At 37.6% G+C, this 23,556-nt stretch overlaps 1 protein-coding gene across 26 annotated transcripts in view; it reads right to left on the bottom strand.

Moving 5' to 3' along the window:
- Positions 1–23,556, bottom strand: part of BAZ2B (bromodomain adjacent to zinc finger domain 2B) — a 244,363-nt gene that overhangs the window by 48,651 nt on the left and 172,156 nt on the right. For 20 of the 26 annotated variants that reach the window (XM_087710070.1, XM_087710002.1, XM_087710091.1 and 17 more), the window contains 8 exons: positions 18,053–18,677; positions 16,396–16,695; positions 13,591–13,651; positions 10,689–10,797; positions 10,068–10,169; positions 4,440–4,650; positions 1,409–1,501; positions 1,238–1,299 (listed from right to left, as the gene is read on the bottom strand). In XM_087710070.1, the coding sequence (XP_087566196.1) occupies positions 1,238–1,299; positions 1,409–1,501; positions 4,440–4,650; positions 10,068–10,169; positions 10,689–10,797; positions 13,591–13,651; positions 16,396–16,695; positions 18,053–18,677 (1,563 nt within the window). The remainder of the gene's footprint in view (positions 1–1,237; positions 1,300–1,408; positions 1,502–4,439; positions 4,651–10,067; positions 10,170–10,688; positions 10,798–13,590; positions 13,652–16,395; positions 16,696–18,052; positions 18,678–23,556) is intronic. The other 6 variants (XM_087710087.1, XM_087710092.1, XM_087710124.1 and 3 more) reach the window with 1 other exon arrangement.

Here is a 23,556-nt window from a genome sequence, read left to right as displayed (position 1 = left end):
CTATAATAGACTGGGACTGAGTTCTTAATAAAAGAAAGCTACCAAAAATACAGAGGGAATCGCTTCTGAGCAAGAATGTATTGTAAATTTCTTCATTTCAATTTGTGTCTCTGTATGAAGACATCCCAAAGGCTGCTGCTCACTTCTCTGGCATTTCACAGCTTCAAGAGCTGATGGTAATAACTGTGAATTAACGGAGAATATAATGGACAAAGAAAATAAATTCTATGCAGTAAATTTAAGAATAGGATGAACAGTATATGTGGCTAAAGGACTGAAAATCACATTATCTTATAATTTAAGAGAGAATTTGTACAAAACAAAGTATTATTAGTATACAACACCAAAAATAACATAAGGCAACAGGTGTCCAACCTTTTGGCTTGCCTTGGGCTGCTTTGAGTGAAGATATATATAAAATATATAATATAGTTAATGTATAATACTGTTAAATATTTATGATCTTGCGGAGTTGCGTTATTCAGGACCTCTTAGGGCCTATGGGCCGGGAGTTGGACAAGCCTGATCTAAGATGTACAAATAGTCCTCATCTTACAATCATAATGAAGCCTGCCGATTATGATTATAAGTTATGGCAGTTGTAAAGTGGATCTTCATGTGACCAACCTGATTTTCTTGTCCTTTTTTTTGCAGTGGTTGGTAAGTGAATCACTATGGTTGTTAGGTGAATCTGTGGTCATTAAGCAAATGCCAGTGTTTTTGCTGAAAATCAGTAGCAAACACCAGTTTTCGGCAAAAACAATGTAAATCATGGTCACCTGACAGAGGGACGTTGCAAGCGGTCATAAGCATGGGACTTCTGAACTTTCCCCAATTGATCCTGGAAGGGCAGGGCAGGAGAAATGGAACAAAATGTTCCCTTATGTTCCCAATGTTGATGGTGTATTAATGGATGGCTATTCATGATTGTACATTCCCTCTTTTTTTTTTAACTTTCCTCTTTTTCTTTTTTTGCTTTTCCCCTTTAAACGCAACTTTATCTATAGAATTTGCAGGTGTTGGCAAATCTTCATGCTTGAAATGCATTATTTTCCATAATGTGTTATGGATCATCAAATTATCCAGCTGAGCTCGAGCAAAGCAAAATGAGTTTTCAAGTGGTAGCCCCACTACAGATACACAAACGCATACACATGTACACACAAACATGCACACACACCCCTAAAATAGTACATTTTGCAAGGCGCATAGTTGCAACCTGAAAGACATAACTTACCTGCTGTTTCATTATTTTTATCTGCTCTTTTTGCTTCCTTTTTTCTTCTGCAGCCATTATAGCTAAGAATAAGACAAAAATGTGTTGGTAGTAAATAACAGTCAGGGATAATGGAAACATAATATCTATGGTTTCAAAAGCTGGAAGGTTCTTAAGATGTGTAATACTGACCTTGCTGTTTTTTTGCTTCCTTAGCAGCTCGGGCCTGCTCTTGCTTCTGAATTTTTCTCAAAAGCTTGATTTGTGCTGCTTGTCTAGCAATTTCTGGAACACAAAGGGGAAATGCTTGTGGTATAATAAAGATTGCCTATTGACACAAGGACAGTTGGACAAATGGAGAGATTAAAAACAAATGGAAAAGAGGCAATTCAGCACTGAGGAAATCCTTAATATGATTTCAAACAAATATTTGTTATTTTGTTAGTACCCCAGGGAAAGTATGAAACTGCAGATGTATCTCAAACCATCACTTCTTTTCTTTTCTTTTTTTCCCCTTGGGTAATTTAAAACAATATTAAAATGATATGGATTGACATTCAGATTCTGGAAGATCACTGGAGCCATATTTGTTTTTTACTTGCAGGTCAAAGGGTTACAATTCGGCTTGGTTGTCCTAGAAGTAAAATTTTCCTTCCTGTCACTGCTATCCATTATTCTGAACCTGCTCTCTGGAATCAAATTCTGACTTTTGACTCTGTGATATCATCTCAGGTAATTGAAAAGTGCTGTTGTATCCTTTTCAAGGCTAAACATACCCCGTTCCCTCCATCTCTTTCATAGGGCTTAGTTTCTAGTCCCTTGATCATGCTCATGCTTTCTCTGAATCTTAAAGGGTGATTCCCAGAAATGAACACAATAATTTGAGTTAAGGATTGAGAACTGCAGACCGATGTGCAACAATTATTCCAGGGGTAAAATTCAGCGGGTTCTGACAGGTTCTGGAGAACCGGTAGCAGAAATTTTGAGTAGTTTGGAGAATCGGCAAATACCACTTCTGACTGGTCCAGAGTGAGGTGCGAACCCTAACCCTAACCCTTTCCATGCCATGCCCACCAAGCCAGAACTTCACCACTGGATTATTACCAATGTAATTTGAAACTACACTGAGCAGAATTCTTAGTTGCTATATGTAACAGTTTGAATCTATTATTTTCCCACAGCAAAATTCAGTGGCTAAAACAAGCTACCTTACAAAAACAAAATAAACCACAATTAGAGGCAGAGGATTTTTACCCATAGATATAACACAGGTGCCAATTATTGAATCAGAGGCTATTGAAGTGAGAACATCCAGGCCATTGGCACGTGCTCTGAAGAATGTGCCAGAGGCTGGATAAGTATTATTCTCCCCTAAGTGTTACAAGTGTTACAAGATTTAACCAAGCTCTGCAGCTTTGATTTTATTGTGAGGCATATCTACAAACACACAAGCAGCAGAAATGTGGATGTGAACCATTCTTTTCCCTTGAAAAGAGCTCATAGGCCAAGAGCTCGAGATCCAAGATTTAAAGATAAAATTTCCTTCATTCTTTTGCAGCACTACAGACCTATAAACCAACTGTCCCTTGGGGTTAAGAAGCCAGGAAAAAATACAAACACAAATGTAGCCTTAGGAAGGACTTGTGGGATTTTTCGGACTGTCAAAATTCTGCTTAAAAGGCTTCTCCTCATCCTTAAGGAAATTATTTTTAATAGTTCAATGTAAAAATACTAAACTTTTTCCATTAAATTGTCAAAAGTGAAGTTTCATGCCAAGGAAAGCAAGTTTCCATAAGAATTTACATATTTTACAAACACTGAAAGATAGGTCATGTACTGCAAATCTTTAACAGCCTGTAGAAATCCTTTATCTATCCAAGCTGGTGTTATGTTCCTCCACATGTGCAGGTTGGCAAATCCAATTTGCCAAAGCAACTACTAGAACAGGATGGCATGACGGGCAGTTGCTAAGGACCCTTCTGTGGCCCGCTGGTTTTTTTTTCAAAACCTTAACAAATCCACAGCCACCAAATATTGTTGCTGCCAGGAAGAATCTGCTGCCATCACCTAGCTTTTCACAGCTTCCTCCACCCTGAAAAATAAGCTGCTGAGTGCCTCCAGGCCTCATTGACACTGCCAGCTCCAGCACTGGCTCCTTGTCACTAGCTGAAAAACAGCGATCATTAGACCAGCTATTCTTTCTCAGCCCGTGATTATTTTTAAGGTATTCATTTCAACATAATTAACCTGGCCCCTTCTCTTCTGACTGTGCAAATCTGTAGTAGAATGCAATCAAAACAAAAGATCCTTTAGAGATAATATGTTAAAAATACAGAAAAAAATATTCAAAAGTTAAAAAGAGAAAATTGTGAGCATAAATGCTCATTTGTTATATACTTGCAGCAATTTCATCCTGTGAAAAGTGGCAAAGGAGATTTAATTAGAAACGGAAGAAATGTGTATTTATAAATTTAGTAAGAGAAGGAAAAAGATAGTTGCATAAAAGGGATAAACACTGCCAAACATATTGGAGAAAAGATAAAAACAGAACTGTAATCAAGCAAACTACCAACTTGTAAGCAAATATTAGAGCCGTGCAGCACCTGTTGTAGCTCCTTAAGCTAAACGCACAATTTTGCGATTGCTTGGGAGCTGCAGAGTATGGTCCTGAGATAAGCCACAGTTACTTTAAGGATTTGCTGACAGATGCGATATAAGCACTCCCAGACATCAAAGAAGCCTTTTTCAAATCCAAAGGGTTGTTTGTGGGAATAATTATTGTGAAATATTAAGCTACATTAATATCTTATGTTAAGTTAAGGTATCTATTGAATTGAACTACCTAATCCCATTTTCCAAAGCAAAGAAGTGGCTCTGTGTGTGTGTGTGTGTAAATAAAATCCTGTTTGAGTCAAGCTCAACTGCTGATGACTTATCCAGGCAACATTTTCCCCTTGAAAACAGGATACACTACAAATCTTTGCACTGCCTCTTGGGGTGTTACTCAACTTCTCAGGCCAGCCTATATTGTCCTGATATTCCAATAATCTCTCATCGGAGCACTAACCACTTGGTTTGCTTAGCTTCCAAGTTCGTGCAGTATCAGCCAGATGCTGCCCCCTGGTAAAAAAAAATCAAGGAAGGCACCATAGCCTCGTTTTTTTTATTACAGAAATTTTAGACAGGTATACAATAATAATAAAATAAATAATAAAATACTTACCTTGGGCTTGTAACTTTCGTAAAAGTTTAGCATCTGTATTGTCAAGGAATTCGGTGGTACCAACATTTGGCGGTCGACCTTTGCGACGTCTCATTTTTGATTCCTCCTTGCTACGTTGTCTATCAGGATTTGGTGGCCGGCCCCTACGACCTTCCATTGCTCTGATGCGGGGAAGGACATCCTCTCCTTTCAGCAGACACCATTGCATCCCCTTGTAATTAATATTTTTCACAGAAAGTAATTATAAACACAAAATTAAAAACAAAATTAAAATTCAATATCCATATATATGTATATGCATCGAAGCATATGTCTATATCTGTAAGTATTAGAACTGTAAGCTTGGAGTGATTCAATTAGCAAATTAATGAAGTAATAGTAAATGGACGAGAATTTGTGCTTTCCGCAGAGAGAAATTGAAGAGTACCAAACTACACAGAGTCCACAGCTGTCTTGATCTCTTTTCTTTCTGCTTATTTCACAATAAAAACATGATTGCCCATCCATATATAACCAAAGACAACATGTACCTGTACTGAGGGGTGATAAGACTTTCGATTTCCTTTTAGAAACCAAACCCATAAATTGATGGAACTCCAGTGAATACAGAATCAGGAATTTCTTAAAATCTGGATCTTCCAAAATTCTGATAAACTGCTCTATTTGACAGCCATGTGGGTTCTGGTATATCACCAGCAAAATGGAATAGCCATCATGCTGGCTGGACTTGATGAAAAGGAAAATGTGAAGAATGACCTTTTTCTTGAAAAAGTGGTGACTTCTTTATTAAAATTGCAAGTTGCCTAAGAGAAAAAAAAATACTAAAAGAAGTGTTTGTTAATACAAATCTATAATTACTCTGACAGTTGCAAGTAAATCCCAGTGGTAAGGTTGCTTAGGATTGTAGCCTTAGAGCTCAATTCCCCAAACTTGATGGGATTACTTCTAAATGACTGTAAATATATTTGAGACTTGAGTACTTGCCAGAAAAGAAAGATGAGGCAGGAATCAAATTGTAAATAAATAAATGATCCTAATAAATCCAATTATGCATCTGATTTTTCTGCTTGTGATTAGAATATTTATTGAGTTATCCATTGAAACTATTTTGTAATGCTCTATAGTTTTAAAACATTTTTTTGACTTGCAGAAATGGAAGCTTGGCTTCATACCATCCATTCCACTTAATTTGTAGAACAGGAGTCTTGTACCATGTTTACCTAATCATTAATACTGTAATCTAGTATCTTCTGAATTGTTTTTCTTTTTTTTCCTGAAGCCCAGTTATCAATGAGTTGGTCAATATGTATCTTATTTGTAACACTTCAACTACATGTCAAGACTCACATAATAAATGCTCTTCTAATTATCTCTGCACATGGAAATGCACCATCCCGTTATATATGTATTGCTCAATTCAGAATTTGTCTGAATGGAAGTCTGGTCATAAAATGTTCTTTGGCAAAGTAGTGGTGAAAGGTTTTTGCGGATACTCCCCAGATACTCTGAAAGCTACTCCAGAAAGTTGGAAAGCAATGGACCAAGTGAATCTCCTTTGGATCATAGTCCTTTACATCAATGATGGGATTCACTTAGCTTCTCTACTGCTTCGCTTGCACATACTACCTTCTGCTCATGCGCACCACCTTCTGTGCATGCGCAGAAGGTCGCACATTATGTCGGGGCGGGTGGACAGAGCCTCCCGCAGCCACTGCTACCAGCTCGTCCAAATCGGAGAGAACCAGCTGAATACCACCTCTGCTCTACACAAATGGAAAGATAACTGAATTCCAACCTTCCCCTCTCTCCCTCCCCTCTAATAGACTATTGATTTGAGGGACAATGAGCACAATCTGTTTTCTCATAAGAGTCTAACAAGAATTTAGATAAATTTGCTAGATTAATTAGAAAATTAACTATATCAGATGGGGTTGAATTCTAACCCCATCTGCATCAAATAAACACAACTAATTCACCAAGATTTCTATAGGTATAACAATGTGGATAGGGATAGAAAGATTCTGTTTTCATAAGGATCATTTACTGGATTGCTACATATTGGCCTGTTCATAAAATAATACCCAGATATTTCAATTAGAACATACACATTTGTCAACAGATCTTATTAGCTCAGTATCAGAGCACAAGCTCTACATAGAAAATGTAGAATCCCCGGAAAGGCTGGAAGGACTTCCGCCTGAAATCCTGGCACATCTCTGCCTCAGAAATTATGACCTAGATAGACCAGCTATCTAACAAGACATTTTTCCCTATGAACTATTAAATCCTTAGGGTGCCCTAAGATTGATTAAATTAATTATTGAATGAAATTTTAAAATAAATACAGCGACTTGCATAAAACTGAAAGCAAATAATCAAGTCCTTATAGATGATAATGTAACAGATGCAGAACTCCCCATCATATTAGTTTTTTTTAAGAATAGCAAGCTGGCTTAGTTTAAATGGTATAAAGAAAATAACCTTCCCCAATCCATTGTCCTCTAATGCTTTGAACTACAACTCCTATTATATTAAGCCACATTATCAGTGGCATGCTAAATGGGGATGATGAATATAACAGCTGAATATATCAGAACAGAACCAGATTAGAAAGACACTTAAAATTACAATAAATTTAGAGCTTACAGAGTAAGACTGTTATAGACATATACAAAAACGCATCCACAAAGCATTATTTACACTAGCAAATGTAACACCAAAGGTGCTATTCTGAATTTTCAAATTCATACTTGCTCTAAATTGCATTTGTCCCAAGCACATATATTGCAATTTAAAAAATCCTATCAGGGAAGAGTTACTTACCTTATTTACCCTGTAGCTTATATAAGATCCACACTAACTATAACATAAAATACTTCTATTCTTCCAATTTCTTAAAGGTGTTTTGCTAACACCCAAAATGAAGACAAAGATGAATTCAAAACTAACACTTGGCACAATCAAATGGAAATTGGTTTGCTTAACTGGATTTTTTTTCAAATTGACTATGTAAACCAAAGACATACTGGACAAAGAAAGCGACAGTTAAAAGTTCTATAACGGACAGTTAAGCCTGGCAAAAATCTAAATTCTCTACATTTATTCCAGTGCTTAATACCAGCATAATAATGGCATTTCAATGGAGTTATGTAATTTTTTTCCCAATAATACACAAATTTCCAGCAATAGGAACTATAAGAGAAATCTGTGGTGGAGGCCTCAATGTTCATAATCAAAAATGATTTTTGCTCAATAGCAATTCAATTTTCTAAAGGGGTAGAAATAACAAGCAGGGGGGGAACAGTTATAATTTCAGCAAAAATGGTAAAACAATTGGAAGTTGTGATCTCAGTTTAATAATGTTACTGAGATATTCTGACATTTTGTTGTAGGTTTCTCCAGGTTACATTAGTACTTCTGAGACAGGGTCTATAACTTCACTAAAGATTCTGTAAACTGCTTACTATACCAGGTCCACTTAATCTCTCAGGGGAATCCATTATATCGGGGGTGTCAAACTCACGGACCCGCGGGCCAGATGCATCACGCGCTGGCCACGGCCACCCGTTTCACTAAAGGAGGAAAAAGTTGCGATACATGATGTGACGATGTGTCATCACAAGTTTGACACCCCTGCATTATACTAAGAACCTGATCATGTCAATAGAATGGCTTTCTCCAATAATCCTGGGAATTATAGCTTGATAAAGCTTCTGAAAATACTCCGTCAAAAATGTATCATTCTCACAGAATTTGCTGATGGAAGGGAACAGTCATAGAGTTTCATCTGTACAGCAGTACAGATATTTTTTATTTTGTTTCCATAAAAGTAATCTAAAACCATTATCATTAAAAATAACTCAAGATCAAAGCAATCCATTCCAGTCCTTTAAGAAGCAAAGGGTACTTTTTTTCTTTTTTAATTGGAATGTGCTTACATGCATGCATGTATCTCAATGCAAGCAAGCAAACAAAAACAAACAAACAAAAATTTTCACAGAAATGAATACTGCACAAATCTTTTTTTCTGTTTCTATCCATTATCTAGAATAATAACCTGCATTATTGACATCTTTTTACATGAATAAGCTTTCATGGAACTAACCATAAGCCTCCATTATTCTTCATCTACTGGATAAGAGATTCAAGCAGAACCATTTTCTTATCTATGTGGCTCTACAATGTTAGGATTTTTTCACAAATACCCTCTTTTTGTAGGCTTGTAGATACATGGTATAATAACCATGTAGAATAGTTCCAGGTGTTTCGGAAAACATTTTTGGAGCATATGGCAAATATCTACACATATCTGATTTGTAGCTATTAAATCTACGGAGGAAGAATAGATTGTACATTGAAATCAAAGAGGAGGAATGGTACTTATTACATAGGAATATATCAGATAGCATGTGATGTAATATGAAGAAGGATATTAAGGCAGGGAATATTAAGGATAAACAACGTTTCCTGGGTAAAAATCCCCCCAAAATCAGACATGGAATAAACCAAGAAAGAAATCACTTTGTAAATTCTTACAACTATGTATATTGATATATTTAAAAATACCATAAGCCTCATTGAGCTCTTTAGGAGTTGCTCCTACATAAACCTGTGCAGGATGACTGCATTTAGTCATCTATCACCGAGCAAGGTGTCTTATTGGTAAAATGACTTTAGAAAATAATCTTTATCATAGCGTCCCTGCCTTTTCAATTTACTTGCCCAGTTTCTCATGCATGCAACAAACACATCTATCTTCCATATCTGAGTTAACGCCACATATGTTACTAAAAACTAAGGTAAGAATATCAGAGACACAAATGTTAACTATATATAACTGCCACTTGTCTAACACAGACCCAAAGTTTTCACAAATGTTGAAAGGAATATACCAACATTGGTGTTATAATAGATGGAATAGTGTTGTCTATTGATGTTACGTCTATTGATGTAACCCAATAGTATAGGGCTACAGATGCCCTACATAGGCATTTTAACCACAGGAAGTATTACCTAACCCACCCACCTATCATTAGAGCAGTGGAATATGCTGAGCATTACAGACTGGTAATATTGAATAATGGATTTGTCTGCAATTTGAACAATACTACATTGATTTCAACAAGACACTGATTAACTTGGCAAAGTCAAAACATGAAATTATGAAGGTTTTTCCACACTTTCCCTGATCATGTGCTCAGTCAACTCACCATCTCGACAATAAAATCATAAGTACTGCTCTAAGAATGAACAACTACCAATAGCAATGTTACAGAGTGTAGTGTATGTGTATATGCATGTATGTTTCCCTGAAAATAAGACCTCCCTGGATAATAAGCATAATCGGGCGTTTGAGCGCATGCGCTAAAACAAGCCGTCCACTGAAAATAAGCCCTCCCTGAAAATATTGCAATGCAGTAGCAGCCATGAGGTGCCCTCCTCAAAAATAATGCTTATTTCAGGGGCCAAATGCTTATTTCGGGGGTCAAAAGAAAATAAGACCCTGGGGAAAACACGGTGTGTGTGTTTGTATGTTTGTTTGTGTGTGTGTGTGTGTGTGTGTGTGTATCACTTAGATTTATGGTACTACTCTCGGATCAAAGACTTTACTTTTTAAAAAGCGGATACCTGCAGTCCATCTCTGGCTTCATAGAAGTCACCCACTCCTATTTTTGCACTGAAGCTGAAATTGTCCCTTGAGATATCCATTATTCCATTTCGGCTGAGATACTGAAAAAATCACATATTTTTCCACTTCAGGTTTTAAGTCATTACAACCCAGCTTTGATGTACAGCTAATATTAGAGAATTCAAATACTGTGCATATTCTAGCAAGGGACTATGACTTTACAGTAGGTGAATTCAGAGACAGATTAAGGATCATTAGAGAGCTGAGGTGGCGCAGTGGTTAGGGTGCAGTACTGCAGGCCACTTCAGCTGACTGTTATCTGCAGTCCAGCGGTTCTAATCTCACCGGTTCAAGGTTGACTCAGCCTTCCATCCTTCCGAGGTGGGTGAAATGAGGACCCAGACTGTGGGGGCGATATGCTGACTCTGTAAACCGCTTAGAGAGGGCTGAAAGCCCTATGAAGCGGTATATAAGTCTAACTGCTATTGCTATTGCTATCATTAGCCTCCACATTGCAGGCCATTTTGTATCAAAGAACTTTACAGGAAGAAAAAAAATTCCATTTAAACACAAATGTGCATGCTAAATACATACACAAAAGCATACTGTTTAAAATATACCTTTACAACTTCTGGGTACTGCCTTAACTTCTTTCCACATGGTGCATAATATGCTACTTCTCCTTGAAGGCGGCCACCAATGTTCCTTATTCTTGTTTCCCTTTGCCACCTGCAAATATAGTTCTGTGTTAAGAAACAAACTAGGAAAGGAATTGTCTACATACTTATTTGAAAGTAAGTTTTTTCTAGAAGGTAAAAGATTTACTTCATAAGTATGAAATATGGACACGGTTGAGAAGACATGGAACAACTCTTTGGAGTCAGGAGTAACTGGTACTGAGCTAGAGGAAAGGAAAGTCATGAAGGTGTTGGAATGGGATTGTGGAGACTCAAAATCAAGTGCACCCTCACTTATGAAAGTTCAATGGATTACATTGGGCCACAGGGTTGTTGCAGGACAAAATGGGAGGAAGGGGTGCTATGGTTAATGCCTTGAACATCTAGAGCAGGGCTTTCAAACTCAAGGCCTGGGGGTCGGAGTTGGCCCACGGGGTGCTTAGATCTGGCTCGCAGGGCTGCCCAGGAAATAGTGAAGGACCGGCCTATGGTGCCTTTGCCCATGAAGACAGAACTCACAAGGACCGTGCATAGCCCTCCCGAGCTCTGTTTTTGCTGCCAGAGGGTTGCAGGAGGCTGTCCCAGCCAAAACAGAGCTCGCAAGGGCTGCATGTGACACCCTCCTCCCCAAACTCTGTTTTGTCATTTTGATACAATATCATATGCAAAAAATTAAGCCGACACTGAAAGAAGAAATCAGAAATCTTGGTGGTAGGGTAAAACTAACTTTCAAGATAAGGAATGACTGGGCTCGATGATGAGCTGTGGTGGTGTTGTGGTTAGAATACAGTACTGCAGGCTGACTCAGCCCACAACCTGGAATTTTGTACTGATCAGCTGATAGTTGACTCAGTCTTCCATCCTTCCAAGGTCAGTAAAATGAGGATTGTTGGAGGTAATATGGAGACTCTGCAAATTACTTAGAGAGGGCTGTAAAGCACTGTGAAGCGGTATCTAAGTCTGTGCTATTGCTATTCAGGTTGCACTTGTAATCTGTATAGAAAGATTGGTTGTTACAAATTGATTCTAAACCAAGTCCTAGTCTGGAATTCCCCATATGAAGCAAGAAGAAAATACAGTACATTGCCAAGTGAAGAAAGAAGTAAGATGCAAAGACACTTAACAATGCAAACTAGTTTATAGACAAAGGTTTCCTTTCTTTCATACATTCTTTTTAAAAAGAATGTTTAAAGGTAAAGGTTCTCCTCACACATATATGTTAGTCATTCCTGAGTCTAGGGGGTGGTACTCATCTCCGTTTCAAAGCCGAAGAGCCAGCCCTGTCTGGAGACGTCTCCGTGGTCATGTGGCTGGCATGACTAAACGCCAAAAACGCTGTTATCTTCCCACCAAAGGTAGTTCCTATTTTTCTACTTGCATTTTTACATGCTTTTGAACTGCTAGGTTGGTAGAAGCTGGGGCAAGTAATAGGAGCTCACTCCGTCACACGGTGCTAGGGATTTGAAGCACTGAACTGCCAACCTTTCTGATCGACAAGCTCAGCGTCTTAGCTACTGAGGCATGGTGTCCCTTGCAAACTAGTTAGAATGTCTGAAAAATGGAACCTTGAAAAATTAAGGATGTTCTACTCTCCAGCAGGATTGTAATATATTTTGACAATTTAACTAGGAAGGTCCTAGTCAGATTGAAGGACAAAGGCCCTTCAAGGACACTTCCAACTCTATTATTTTGTATTCCGTTTGCCTGGACATATTTCAAACATGGTGTATTTGTTTAGAAAAATATACGGAAAAAGTTCAATGTATAAATTTGTGTAGTAAGTTAAGGTAGTTCTTGATCTATGACTAAAACTGGGACCAGAATTTCAGTCACTAAGCAATGTGTTCATTAAAGCAAGTCATTGAGTGACTGGACCCAATTTTATGACCATTTTACTGCCATTGTTAACTGAATCTCATGGTTGTTAAGCGAATCATGCAGTCGTTAAGCAAATATGGCTTCCTCTATTGACTTTGCTTGTTGCAAGCCAGCTGGGAAAGTTGCAAATTGTGATCATGTAACTCCAACGTGATGCAACTGTTGTAAATATGAGCCTGTTGCCAAGCACCCAAATTGCAATCACATGACCGTAGCCATGGTACAATGGTCATAACTTCAAGGATAGATTGTAAGTCACTTTTCAGCACTGTTATAACTTCAAACCATCACTAAACATATGGTCATAAGTTAAGGATTAACTGTATAAAAGGTTTAAAGTTTCCTATGAAATGTATTGTTCTTTGGTTACTTGTAAGCAGATCTATTTTGTCACAACACATTCAAAACATTATTGTATGTTTTTGGAGAACTGGATTTAGTTTAATAAAGAACCTCAGAGGTTTATTACCTATTAAAACGTTATGTTCTCCCTATGAGGCAGAGTAAAAGAGAATATGAATGGAGGGGGTAGCTTCTCAGGTCTCCATCTTCAAATGGACCCCTAAGCAGTTTTAAATAATTTCCTTCTATTCAGATTTCCAAAGTGAATCTAGCCTTAGTAAAGTAGCAAAATTGATATTGAGAGGAGATCTAAGGTTCAAATGAAGCTAAATGATGTCCCACATATAAATTCTCTTCCCCAAGTGCCTCCTGTTTAATATTAGATTGCAAATATAAGCCTTTGGCAACAGCAACTTAGAATTCTGTCTTCAGGGTTGACAATCGTAACACTACTTTTTCAAGATTTAAAAAAATCTAACAAGATATAGCACAAATCAATATTTTACTCCTCTTCCATCAATCCTAAACTCAGACTGACATCTTAAAATAATTCCCTCTCAGAATGGGTAAGAACACACAACAAATAAACGCTGCAAAAATTTAATTTCAAATTTATTGTACATACCCATACTCCAGAGGAATGCGCAATTCCCGTTCATCTGTCACTCGTCGCCTTTTTGAAGAACCTTAAATAGAATTCAAAAAGTCAATTTATAATGAAACATACAGAAATTAAAACTAGTTGGCAAACAGAAATTAGAAGCTGATCATTTTCACTTGCTACTGTAACATATCCTATAAAATCAGTAGATATCGAGGTTTACTGATTTACTGATCACAATATTAAACCATATAATTCAGCTGCATGGAAGTGAAGGACATTATCTCCCAATAATGTGTAAATCCATGCGAACTCCAGAACTAAGTCAAATTTGCGTTGCTGCTGTATCATGAAGTAACTTATTCAGCTTACTTTCATGAAAAATGAATATTTCAGAGGCCTACACCTCAGGCTTTTAACAGCCTTTTCTTCTTCTTCTTCTGATAGATCTCTATGCCATTTTTTCACTCCTAGGAGAAGGTACTGACAACTAATTGCTAAATTGGATACTCATTAGAAAAAATATGGTGCAAAATTATTAAAATATGTTTTTGCAAGCAGATATGGCCTAAGTCCTCATTTTAGTGGTAGAATACCAGCTTTGCATGCTGAAGGTCCCTGCTCATTTCCCTGCATCTCTAAATATGGCTGGGAGAAAATGATTTCTGAAATCATGGAAAGATTGGTAATCTAACATGGTATGACAGATTCCTCTGTGAAGTCCACCAGTTTGGATGGCTTTAAAAGGGGATTAGACAATTCATGGAGAATAAGGCTATAAATGGATACTAGTACTAGATTATCCCCATTAGTAAAAACTTTAAGCCTGTTAACTCTAAGTCGCTGGAGGAAAATGAGTAAATGAGAGTTACTGATTGTGGGCTTCCTAGAATCCAGAGGTGGTTTGCTCCTGGTTTGGCCTGGTTCAGCCGAACTGGTAGTGGCGGCGGCAGGAGGCTCATACGCAGAAGTGTTGCACGCACATGATCAAACCAGTAGTAAACTGGCTAGCAACCCACCATTGCTAGAATCATCTAATCAACCATAGAATACTAAGTTAAATACACATTTGTTCTAATCTTTTCCTTATATGCAACAATTCATGCAATTCATATTGAGCCTGGCAGGCTCTCCATTTTGTTGTTTTTACCTAAAAATAACCCCAAAATTATACCCACTTAACAAAAAATCTTCTCCTTTGCAATGTGATAGGAGTAGCACTACTAGATGAAAGATTTATACAGCATGCAGTATGCTAAAACAGTTATTTGCTGACAAATGATAAGGAATGAGATTACGGTAGTCCTTGACTTACAATCATTTGATTAACAATTGTTCAAAGTTACAACAGCACTAAAATAAATGATTTATCACCAGTCCCCATCCTTACAACTGTCAGCATTCCCATGGTCATGTGATCAAAATTCGGTTCCACCACAAAACCGCGGTAGACTAAAGCGCGCTCGACGAAAGCGCGTACCTGACATCATCACAGCGCGACGAAAACAGCACGCTGTGAGCGGTAAAGTTAAAATTAAAGCGTAAACCTAACCCTAACCCCCCCCAAACCTAACCCTAAACCTAACCCTTAACCTAACCCTAAACCTAACTCTAAACCTAACCCTTAACCTAACGCTCAACCTAACGCTAACCCTTAACCTAACCCTAACCCTAATGCTTAACGTAACCCTAAACCTAACCCTAACCCTAACCCTAACCCTAACCCTTAACCTAACCCTAACCCTAACCCTAAACCTAACCCTTACCTTTACGTGAATCGGCTTGCTTTAAAAGCGCTTTTTAAAGCGCCCTTTTTTATCCGCGGTCGTATTTGTCGCGCTGCTGATGACGTCAGGTACGCGCTTTAATCGGGCGCGCTTTAGTGGACCGCGGTTTTGTCGTGCCACGCAAAATTCAAGTGCTTGACAACCAGCATATATTTACTACGATTCCAGTGTCCTGGGTCACAAGATTGCCATTTGCGACGTCATCAGTCAGTGGTGAAAGCTGGATTTGTTAATGACTGCATGTTCATTTAACAACCATGGCAAAAAAGGTTGCAAAATTAAGGACAGCCCACCTAGCAACTGCTTTGTTTAGCTACAAAAATTCTGGTCACAATTGTAATCCCATGTGAAGGACAACCTATATATGGAGTTGAAACCTGGATATAAGAGAAGTGTCTGGGCATTTAGCTAGCTGGAAGGCAGGATTAAACTTCAATTAAGTTTTTAAATCTTATTAAAATGAGAACTATAATTTTAATACCTATAAATGGAAACAGCAGGCTTGTCTTATTAGATTAGGAACAATGTTCTTTGATAGTATGATTAGTCTGAATTAAGAAATGAACAGTTGAACACAACTATCTCCAGGTAGTCTTGTTGAAACCAGTAACATAAAACAGACATAATGAATGGTTTTTTAATCTATTATGCACCTATTTTATCTTGAGTCAGTAGAACTTAGATATTTTTTATAAATCTCACCTATGAGTCTTACAAATTTTGGAAAATATATGATTCTGCATAGACCATGGATAATACTCAACTAATGGATAGAACCAGGGGTGGGCTGTTGGGGGTTCATAGGGGTTCGGGAGAACCTCTAGCTAAGATTCTGTGCAGTTTGGAGAACCCCCAAATCCTACCCCTGGCTGGCCCCGTCCATCCCACCCCGACCCTCCCATCGTTTTAGATGCAGGTAAGTGCAAAGCACACACGGAGGCTCAGGGAGGGTGAAAACCGGCCTACTGGAAGTTCATCACCTTTTTGATTTCAAGCAAAGATCATACAATAGTCTTTTAGAAATAATAAATAAATGCTGTACCACAATGGGTGCTTGAAGCAAGTCCAGATGATGGCGTTCCTACAAATACTGGTGAGGGGGACTCGGGGCATAATGCAGCTGGAGCAGAACTGGGTGTCTTTGCTACTTGGAGATTAAGTGGTGTCGAACAAGTGGCAAGATTGATAGAAGAGCTTTTAGTGGAAGAAGGGGTCTTGCTCAATTTAATGGTAGATTTTTCTCCCTCAGTATCAGACTCTGACTCATCTGGATCTTTATCATCTTCTTCCTCATCATCTTCAGACCCTTCCGTGTCAGACCCTTCTGAATTAGTATCGGATTCTTTGAGAAAATAGAGAGAACCGTGAATTACATAAAACAAATGGTGCCTTATTCCAGCATTCACTGGAATATTGAGGAAAAAAATAAGTAAGTAGGACCCAAGAAATCCAAGTATGTATCCACCCATTAGCAGTACTAGATTAACACACACACACGAACACACACACGGACACACACCCTCTGTATTGGGAATATGATCATATACCCATAAGGCTTTCACATCTACTGTTCATGCCTTCACAAGAAAAAATGCAGCCCATGGATTATAGGTTGTGTCTATCAAATACTACTCCAAGAAAGCAGTCTAAAGCAGATGCTTCTTGAGCCTTTCTTTCATCACCAGAACTATTGATTGGCTACTATTTGCTTTGTAATACACAAAGAGAAGGATGCAGGTCTGCGTAAGTTTTAATGGTATACAAAACCTCTTGTAGACACTGATATTAATTCCGAAGCTGAACTTGAAAAATATCATAGCTCTCATAATTTTCAGTTAAGTAAAATGCTGGTTTCTAGCCTACATTTAATCAGAAAGTTGACAGTTTCTTCATATGAAGAACTATCCAGTAGCTATGTAATTTAACTAGTATTTAAACCTTACCCCAGTAAGCATGTGTGTAGAAGGTATTTAGATATGCATTGATTACAACTATCATGCAAATGGGCAGCATAGCTTCGTTGTGCCCATGTATATGTATCTGTGTGTATGTGTATATTTTACACGTGTAGAGGTACACACACACACACACAATCTCCTTCTGAATCCAACTGGCTCATTTCCAGGTATTTTTATAGAGACTTAAATAAAATATTTAAACTAGGCCATCAGCTATTCCTTATTCTCCCCCCTCTCCTTTAGCAAACCTTTATTCGAGAAACATATCTCCCTAAACTCAAAATTTCTTTCTCATTGTATGACCAGATCAAACAGTTATTTCATAATTACTGTCAACCTCCTGAAAGAATAAAAATTGGCAGTGGAATGTACAACCTGTGACACTCCAGATTTTGCTGTTCTGCAATTCTCAGTATCGCTAGGAAGTTTAGCCAATAGAGAAATATGTTGGGAGTTATAATTCAACAACATCTGAAGTGTTGCTGGCCTACTGTGATCTAAAAGCAATTGCAATAAAAGCATGGCAGCAGTCCCATCACCACTAGTTTAAATGAGTTAGGAATTATGCTGCATTAGGATTAGTTTATCTCTAAAATACTTATCTGAAATATCAGCATTTCATACAGAAACTACTATAGAACCAAAAGCTTCAGCATAAATTCAAGACACTTGCAGCACAGAATATGAGTTTTAGAAAGACGCAAGAATGCATTTTACACAGATTCTTTAAAGGAAATAAACCTGATTGACTATCATCAGAATCTTCATCTTCATCATCCTCATCTTCTTCTTCATCATCATCATCCTCGTCATCTTCGTCATCATCATTCGAATCTTCAGAATCTTTACTGCTTAGAACATCTGAATCTGTTCCTCTGAATTGTTCAACTAATGATTTTGCCGAAGAATGACTATGTTGTGTTTTTACTGCTGTTACTGTATTATTGCTGACTGCCTTTTCCTTTGCTGGGCCAGGTAATACAGGAGAGGTAGAAGACATAATAGGTGTCCGGTTGCTTGGTGTCTTTTTCCCACATGTGGTTAAATTTACTGGTGAGGAAAAGGTTACGCTGCTGGAAGTAGATATGTTTTCGTTCACCTTGGGTTGAGATTTGGATTTGGTGGTAAGTGCTAGAGGAGCCTCTTGAATGACGCTCTGAATTACTCCATTAGGTTGATGATTACCTAAAAGTGCATTGGTCAAGAAAGGATTTGAATGGTTGTTTTCTAAAGAGGTGTGTTTTTGATGAGCTGGTGATGAACTGGTTGGCTTTGGATTTGATAATGCTGTGATAATCTTCTTTAGGCTCTTGGATGATTCGTGCTGTTTCTTGAATTGTGCTGGGAATGTTTGTTTGTACTGTTCCTGCAGAAACACAAAAACATAATAATTATCACCAAATGTAATGGGAAGTGGGTGGGCGGGCGGACATATAAAATCTTTCTTTCTTTCTCTCTCTCTCTCTCTCTTTCCTTCCTTCTTTCTTTCCTTCCATCCATCCATCCATCACTAGCTAAATGGGACAGGACCAGGAGATACCCAATTAATGAAGTATCTATTGCTAAAGTGTAGAAACAAAATACTGAGCTAGACCTAGCTGATCTTGGAATGCTGTTTTTAACATTCTGATAAACAAGCTGCAGAATCAAATAAATTGAATTACAGTTCATAAAGAAGAAAAATGGTTAATCAAAATTATATTATTAAAAAAAGTAAAAGTAAAGGTTTCCCCTTTCCAGTCATATCCTTTTCTAGAGGCTCATCTCCTTTTCTTAGCCAAGGGAGCCAACCGGAGGTGGATTCCTACTGGTTCGGCCGAACTGATAGTAACTTGGTGGCCTGGGTCGCTGGAACTGGCAGCAACCCAGGCCTGCCATGCCACCATCTTGTTTTTCCCTTCAATTTTAGTGGTACTGCGCATGCATGCTTTGCACGCATCAAGTGCACGCACGAAGCGTCCCTAGCGAACCAGCAGTAACGGCTGCTGGAACCTACTCCTGGAGCCAACGGTGTCTGAAGACATTTCCATGGTCATGTGGCTAGCATGACTGTACAACTACACACTGTTGCCTTCCCACTGAAATGGCACTTATTTATCTATTTGCATGATTTCAAGCTGCTGGGTGGGCAGGAGCTGAGGCAAGTAATGGGAGCTCACCCCATCATGCACTGCTCAGGTCTTGAACCTAGGCTGTCAGCTTTCCAGCTGACAAGCTCAACATCTTTAACCGCTTAGCCATTGCACCCCCTAAATTATTAAATAAGATAAACCTTAATTGTTACATGCTGGGGTTACTTTAGCAACAGAAAGTAGATGAATATATTGTCTGTAATTCTATATGTATTCAAGACAGAATTAACAGATATCTCAACAGTAATGGCTGGATAAGTAATTACATGTATCTACTTGCATTATTACAGAGTCATGATAATATCCACTAAGATCTGGTATGGAAGAAGAGAAATTGGAATGCCTAATCCATTTACCTGAAGAAACTGCCATTACATACAAAGTGTTTAACGTATGAGGAGAAAGATGATTTTGAAATGAAATATCATAATTTTTTAACAGATAGGTATAATGCAATGTTAGTTAATAATAAAGTACTATTAATAAGGTACAGGTACCCCTCAACTTATGACCACGATAGAGCCTGGAATTTTGGTCTTAAATTGTTGCGGACATAAGTCAAGACACTGCAACCTCAGTTACATGACCACATTCTGGGTGTTTGGGCATTTGGCAACTGTTATGCATTTATGGCTGTTTACAGTGTCCCCATACTGTGACGCTGAGTACTGCGATTTATGACATTTTTGCCAGAAACCAGCATTTATTTCCTGTTTCCATCAAATAATGCCCATAGCAAACAAAAGGGTTCACTTAATGACTGTGGTGTTCACTTTATGGCTGTGGTGTTCACTTTACAATGTTTGCTTAACAACCATTGCGAAAACTCATAGTCCTGTGAAGACCCACTTTACCATCATCAAGATTTGTGACCGTAATTCCCAGACTCAATTACGTCATAAATCAAGAACTGCCTAAACATGCTTTACTCCTGTCATATATTGCTTTACTGCATTCAACAACCAATGTTAAACTCCATAGTCATGTCAAACTTTCCAAAATTCCAATTATTCATTTTAGTGTACACTTTTTCTAAACCAACAAGAATGTAATAAACTTTAATAATCTTACAGTGCTTATCAAGAAGCAGAAAGAAAGAAAAATCTAGTCTGCACACTCGTTGCTTGACATAAAGCCACACTGCACTTTTGAAATGTTACTCAATGTCATATCTTATATCCTGTCAATCAGAATTCTGCTGAGAATCATCTCATGGTCATTTAACCTACTAAATACCCTTTAGTTTTACATTCATTCTTGTTACTTCTACCCTGTTTCCCTGAAAATAAGACCTCCCAGGAAGCCCAATCGGGCTTTTGAGCGCATGTGCTAAAATAAGCCCTCCGCTCAAAATAAGCCCTCCACTAAAATATTGCTACACAGCAGCAGCAGCAGCCATGAGGTGACCATGCTCGTCGCCCCCTGCACTTCAAAAATAAAAAGATATCCCTGAAAATAAGGCCAAGCAGTTATTTTGGGAGTTAAAAGAAAATAAGACTCTGTCTTATTTTCGGGGAAACACGGTATCTTTGCATGGGGAATAAAAATAGCATTTTTCAGAAGTCATGCAGCCTTTTGATTGCGCACATTAAACAAACATAGCCTCTCCATAAAGGAAACCATCTATATTTTAACATTTCTTCTGCTACAGGTAGTAGCAGTAGTACAATTGAGCCTGGTAACTCCATTGCTAAGCACCCTAGACACTAAGCAAAAGATCACATGACTGGAATGAGCTTCCACCCTCACTTTCCTTTTAGCATGTATGAAATCCTTTTTATCAGTTTTTTTCTTTCTTGGACATTAACATTTATGATAGTTATTTCAAGTCCTTATTTATACATGTTAGTATCATTCAAATATTTAAAATAGTCCTTTAAGCATTCCCTCATTTCAATTTCAGACTAAGTTCTTAATTTTTATTTCTAATTCCATTCTCTCTATTGGAGGCACCTTTAGCCACTCCCATCCAATTTCCCCCCTCCTCAAAAAAGTGTTTTATTTCCATTAAAATTCCACTGCATTTTCTTTGTTTCATTTAATCTTCTTGGCCATATTTGATTATATTCTTTCCAGCTGTGTTATTCTCTTTAACTACATTATACAACATCTTCCTCTCACTCTCATTTTTGCAGAAATAGTTTTCTTACATGCACTTTTTCATTATCTAGTTTCTTTCCTTTGTTATTCTACTAAGCAACTTTTTTCTTACTTTACACTTCAGATCCTTGTATGGAACTTTGTAACTGTGTTTAATTATTTTCATTGTGTTTAAAACATCTTCCTCATTTCTTTTCCTTATGTTCACTTTTTGTTCAGAATTACATGTAAATGGAAAATTTAAAAATCCATAGGCAATTTAAAAAAAAAATACTGATGTTAAAATATCTTTATGTAACATTTGTAGCAACAAAAACAAAAAACAAAACAAAACAGGACTCTAAAACACTCCATGAATATAAACTGAAAATCCAAAAAAATGTGAACTGACACTACATAATGGGATCCAGAATCTCTGGGGAAAAATACAGAGAAACCTGTTTAATTTCTTGCTACTTTAAAAGTATTTAATATATACAATTGCTCAAGTCTCTACTTTTAATCATGAAACACAATTGTGAAGCAGCCAATTGATACAATTATACTGTGAATAAACTTTGATCTAGTTTTAATACCAGTAAGATCACAGCTGCTAAAGCAAAACAATAAAATAATTTTAAGATTATGCATATAAAATTGTCACCGCCAATTTTATATACAAGTTCCAACAACTGCATTCAAATCCACTGTGCTATCAGCAACAGTTCAATTTGTCTGAAAGTTTTGCACTTTTAAATAACAACAAACAGATCCCTACATTTAAGAATCCCTTGTAGTATGAGACGACATGATGGAAAATAAAACAGGATGGAAAATAAAAGATGACCAATTCTTCCTTTGCAGAAACCAAGCATGAAGGTCACTTTAAAAGGATGTCTTGTACTGTGCTTAAAATTCTGAGGTTAGTACTTTTGTGCGACCTCTTTTTCAATAGGCACTTGGTTCACATATCCGAGTTGCTTTGTATGTACAAGAAAGCAGCATGAAAAAAGTGTAAGTGACCTATACCTCCACTTGGCAGGCTTCTGGGTCCCATCAAAAGAAAGGGATATGGATTCCCACACAGCACTTTGGACAAGATGTGGAAGCACAATGAGAAAAAGTACAAGCAATCCTTTCATTGCTTTTTATCTGCTGCAGGTCTGAGGTATATTATTGACTACAGCCCTTACAAAAAGTGTGAAAGGGACAGCACAGAGATGAAATGTAATAATATGTGCTATTTATCTATTCAAACCAGTTTGGTAAAAAACAAAACAAAAAAAATCACATATTAATTGCTGCATAATCTCTGAACTTTTCCCAAAAAGAAGGAATAACAGGAAAGCATCTTGAGGACTAATGAAAGATTATACCATACTTACAGTCATTTTTATATTGCCAATAGACTCAGCTGGTTTCCACACACCCCGCATCACTGTAAGATTATATTTGTGGGGCCCATTATCTTGTTGGAGAATAAAACTACTATACGATAAGGCCAGACATGGTACTAAGCCTATTCATATCCATTTTTCTGAACCGTCCTTCATCACTTCTAAATGGAAAGCTTCTTGAGGTTTTTTTAAACAATATCCAAGAGGTTTCCTCTTTAATGGATTCTTAATAGACCTCCCCCCACTTTAGAAAATCCAGAAAGGTTAGAAGATGAAGAAAAAAGGATATGAAACTTCTGTTTGTGAATATGACAGCACGATAAGGCCTTATTTGAAAGCATCTGTGGTTCAAAATTAACCTTTTCTATTTAATTCAAGTGCAACACCAGAAATATTTAGGTAGCTAGCATCATGACTTCATTTCTGTCTTTAACAATCATTGGATGTCAAAATCCCATTCTGGATTTCCACAAAATCCAGGATTTATACAATACAATACAATAGCAGAGTTGGAAGGGGCCTTGGAGGTCTTCTAGTCCAACCCCCTGCCTAGGCAGGAAACCTTATACCGTTTCAGACAAATGGCTATCCACCATCTTCTTAAAGACTTCCAGTGTTGGGGCATTCACAACTTCTG

This window comes from Thamnophis sirtalis, unplaced genomic scaffold (genome assembly GCF_051295495.1).
Source record: "Thamnophis sirtalis isolate CommonGarterSnake01/CBP01778 unplaced genomic scaffold, rThaSir2_p1.2 scaffold_1, whole genome shotgun sequence".
NCBI classification, from domain to species: Eukaryota; Metazoa; Chordata; class Lepidosauria; order Squamata; family Natricidae; genus Thamnophis; species Thamnophis sirtalis.
This window is presented reverse-complemented; position numbering and strand designations above follow the sequence as displayed.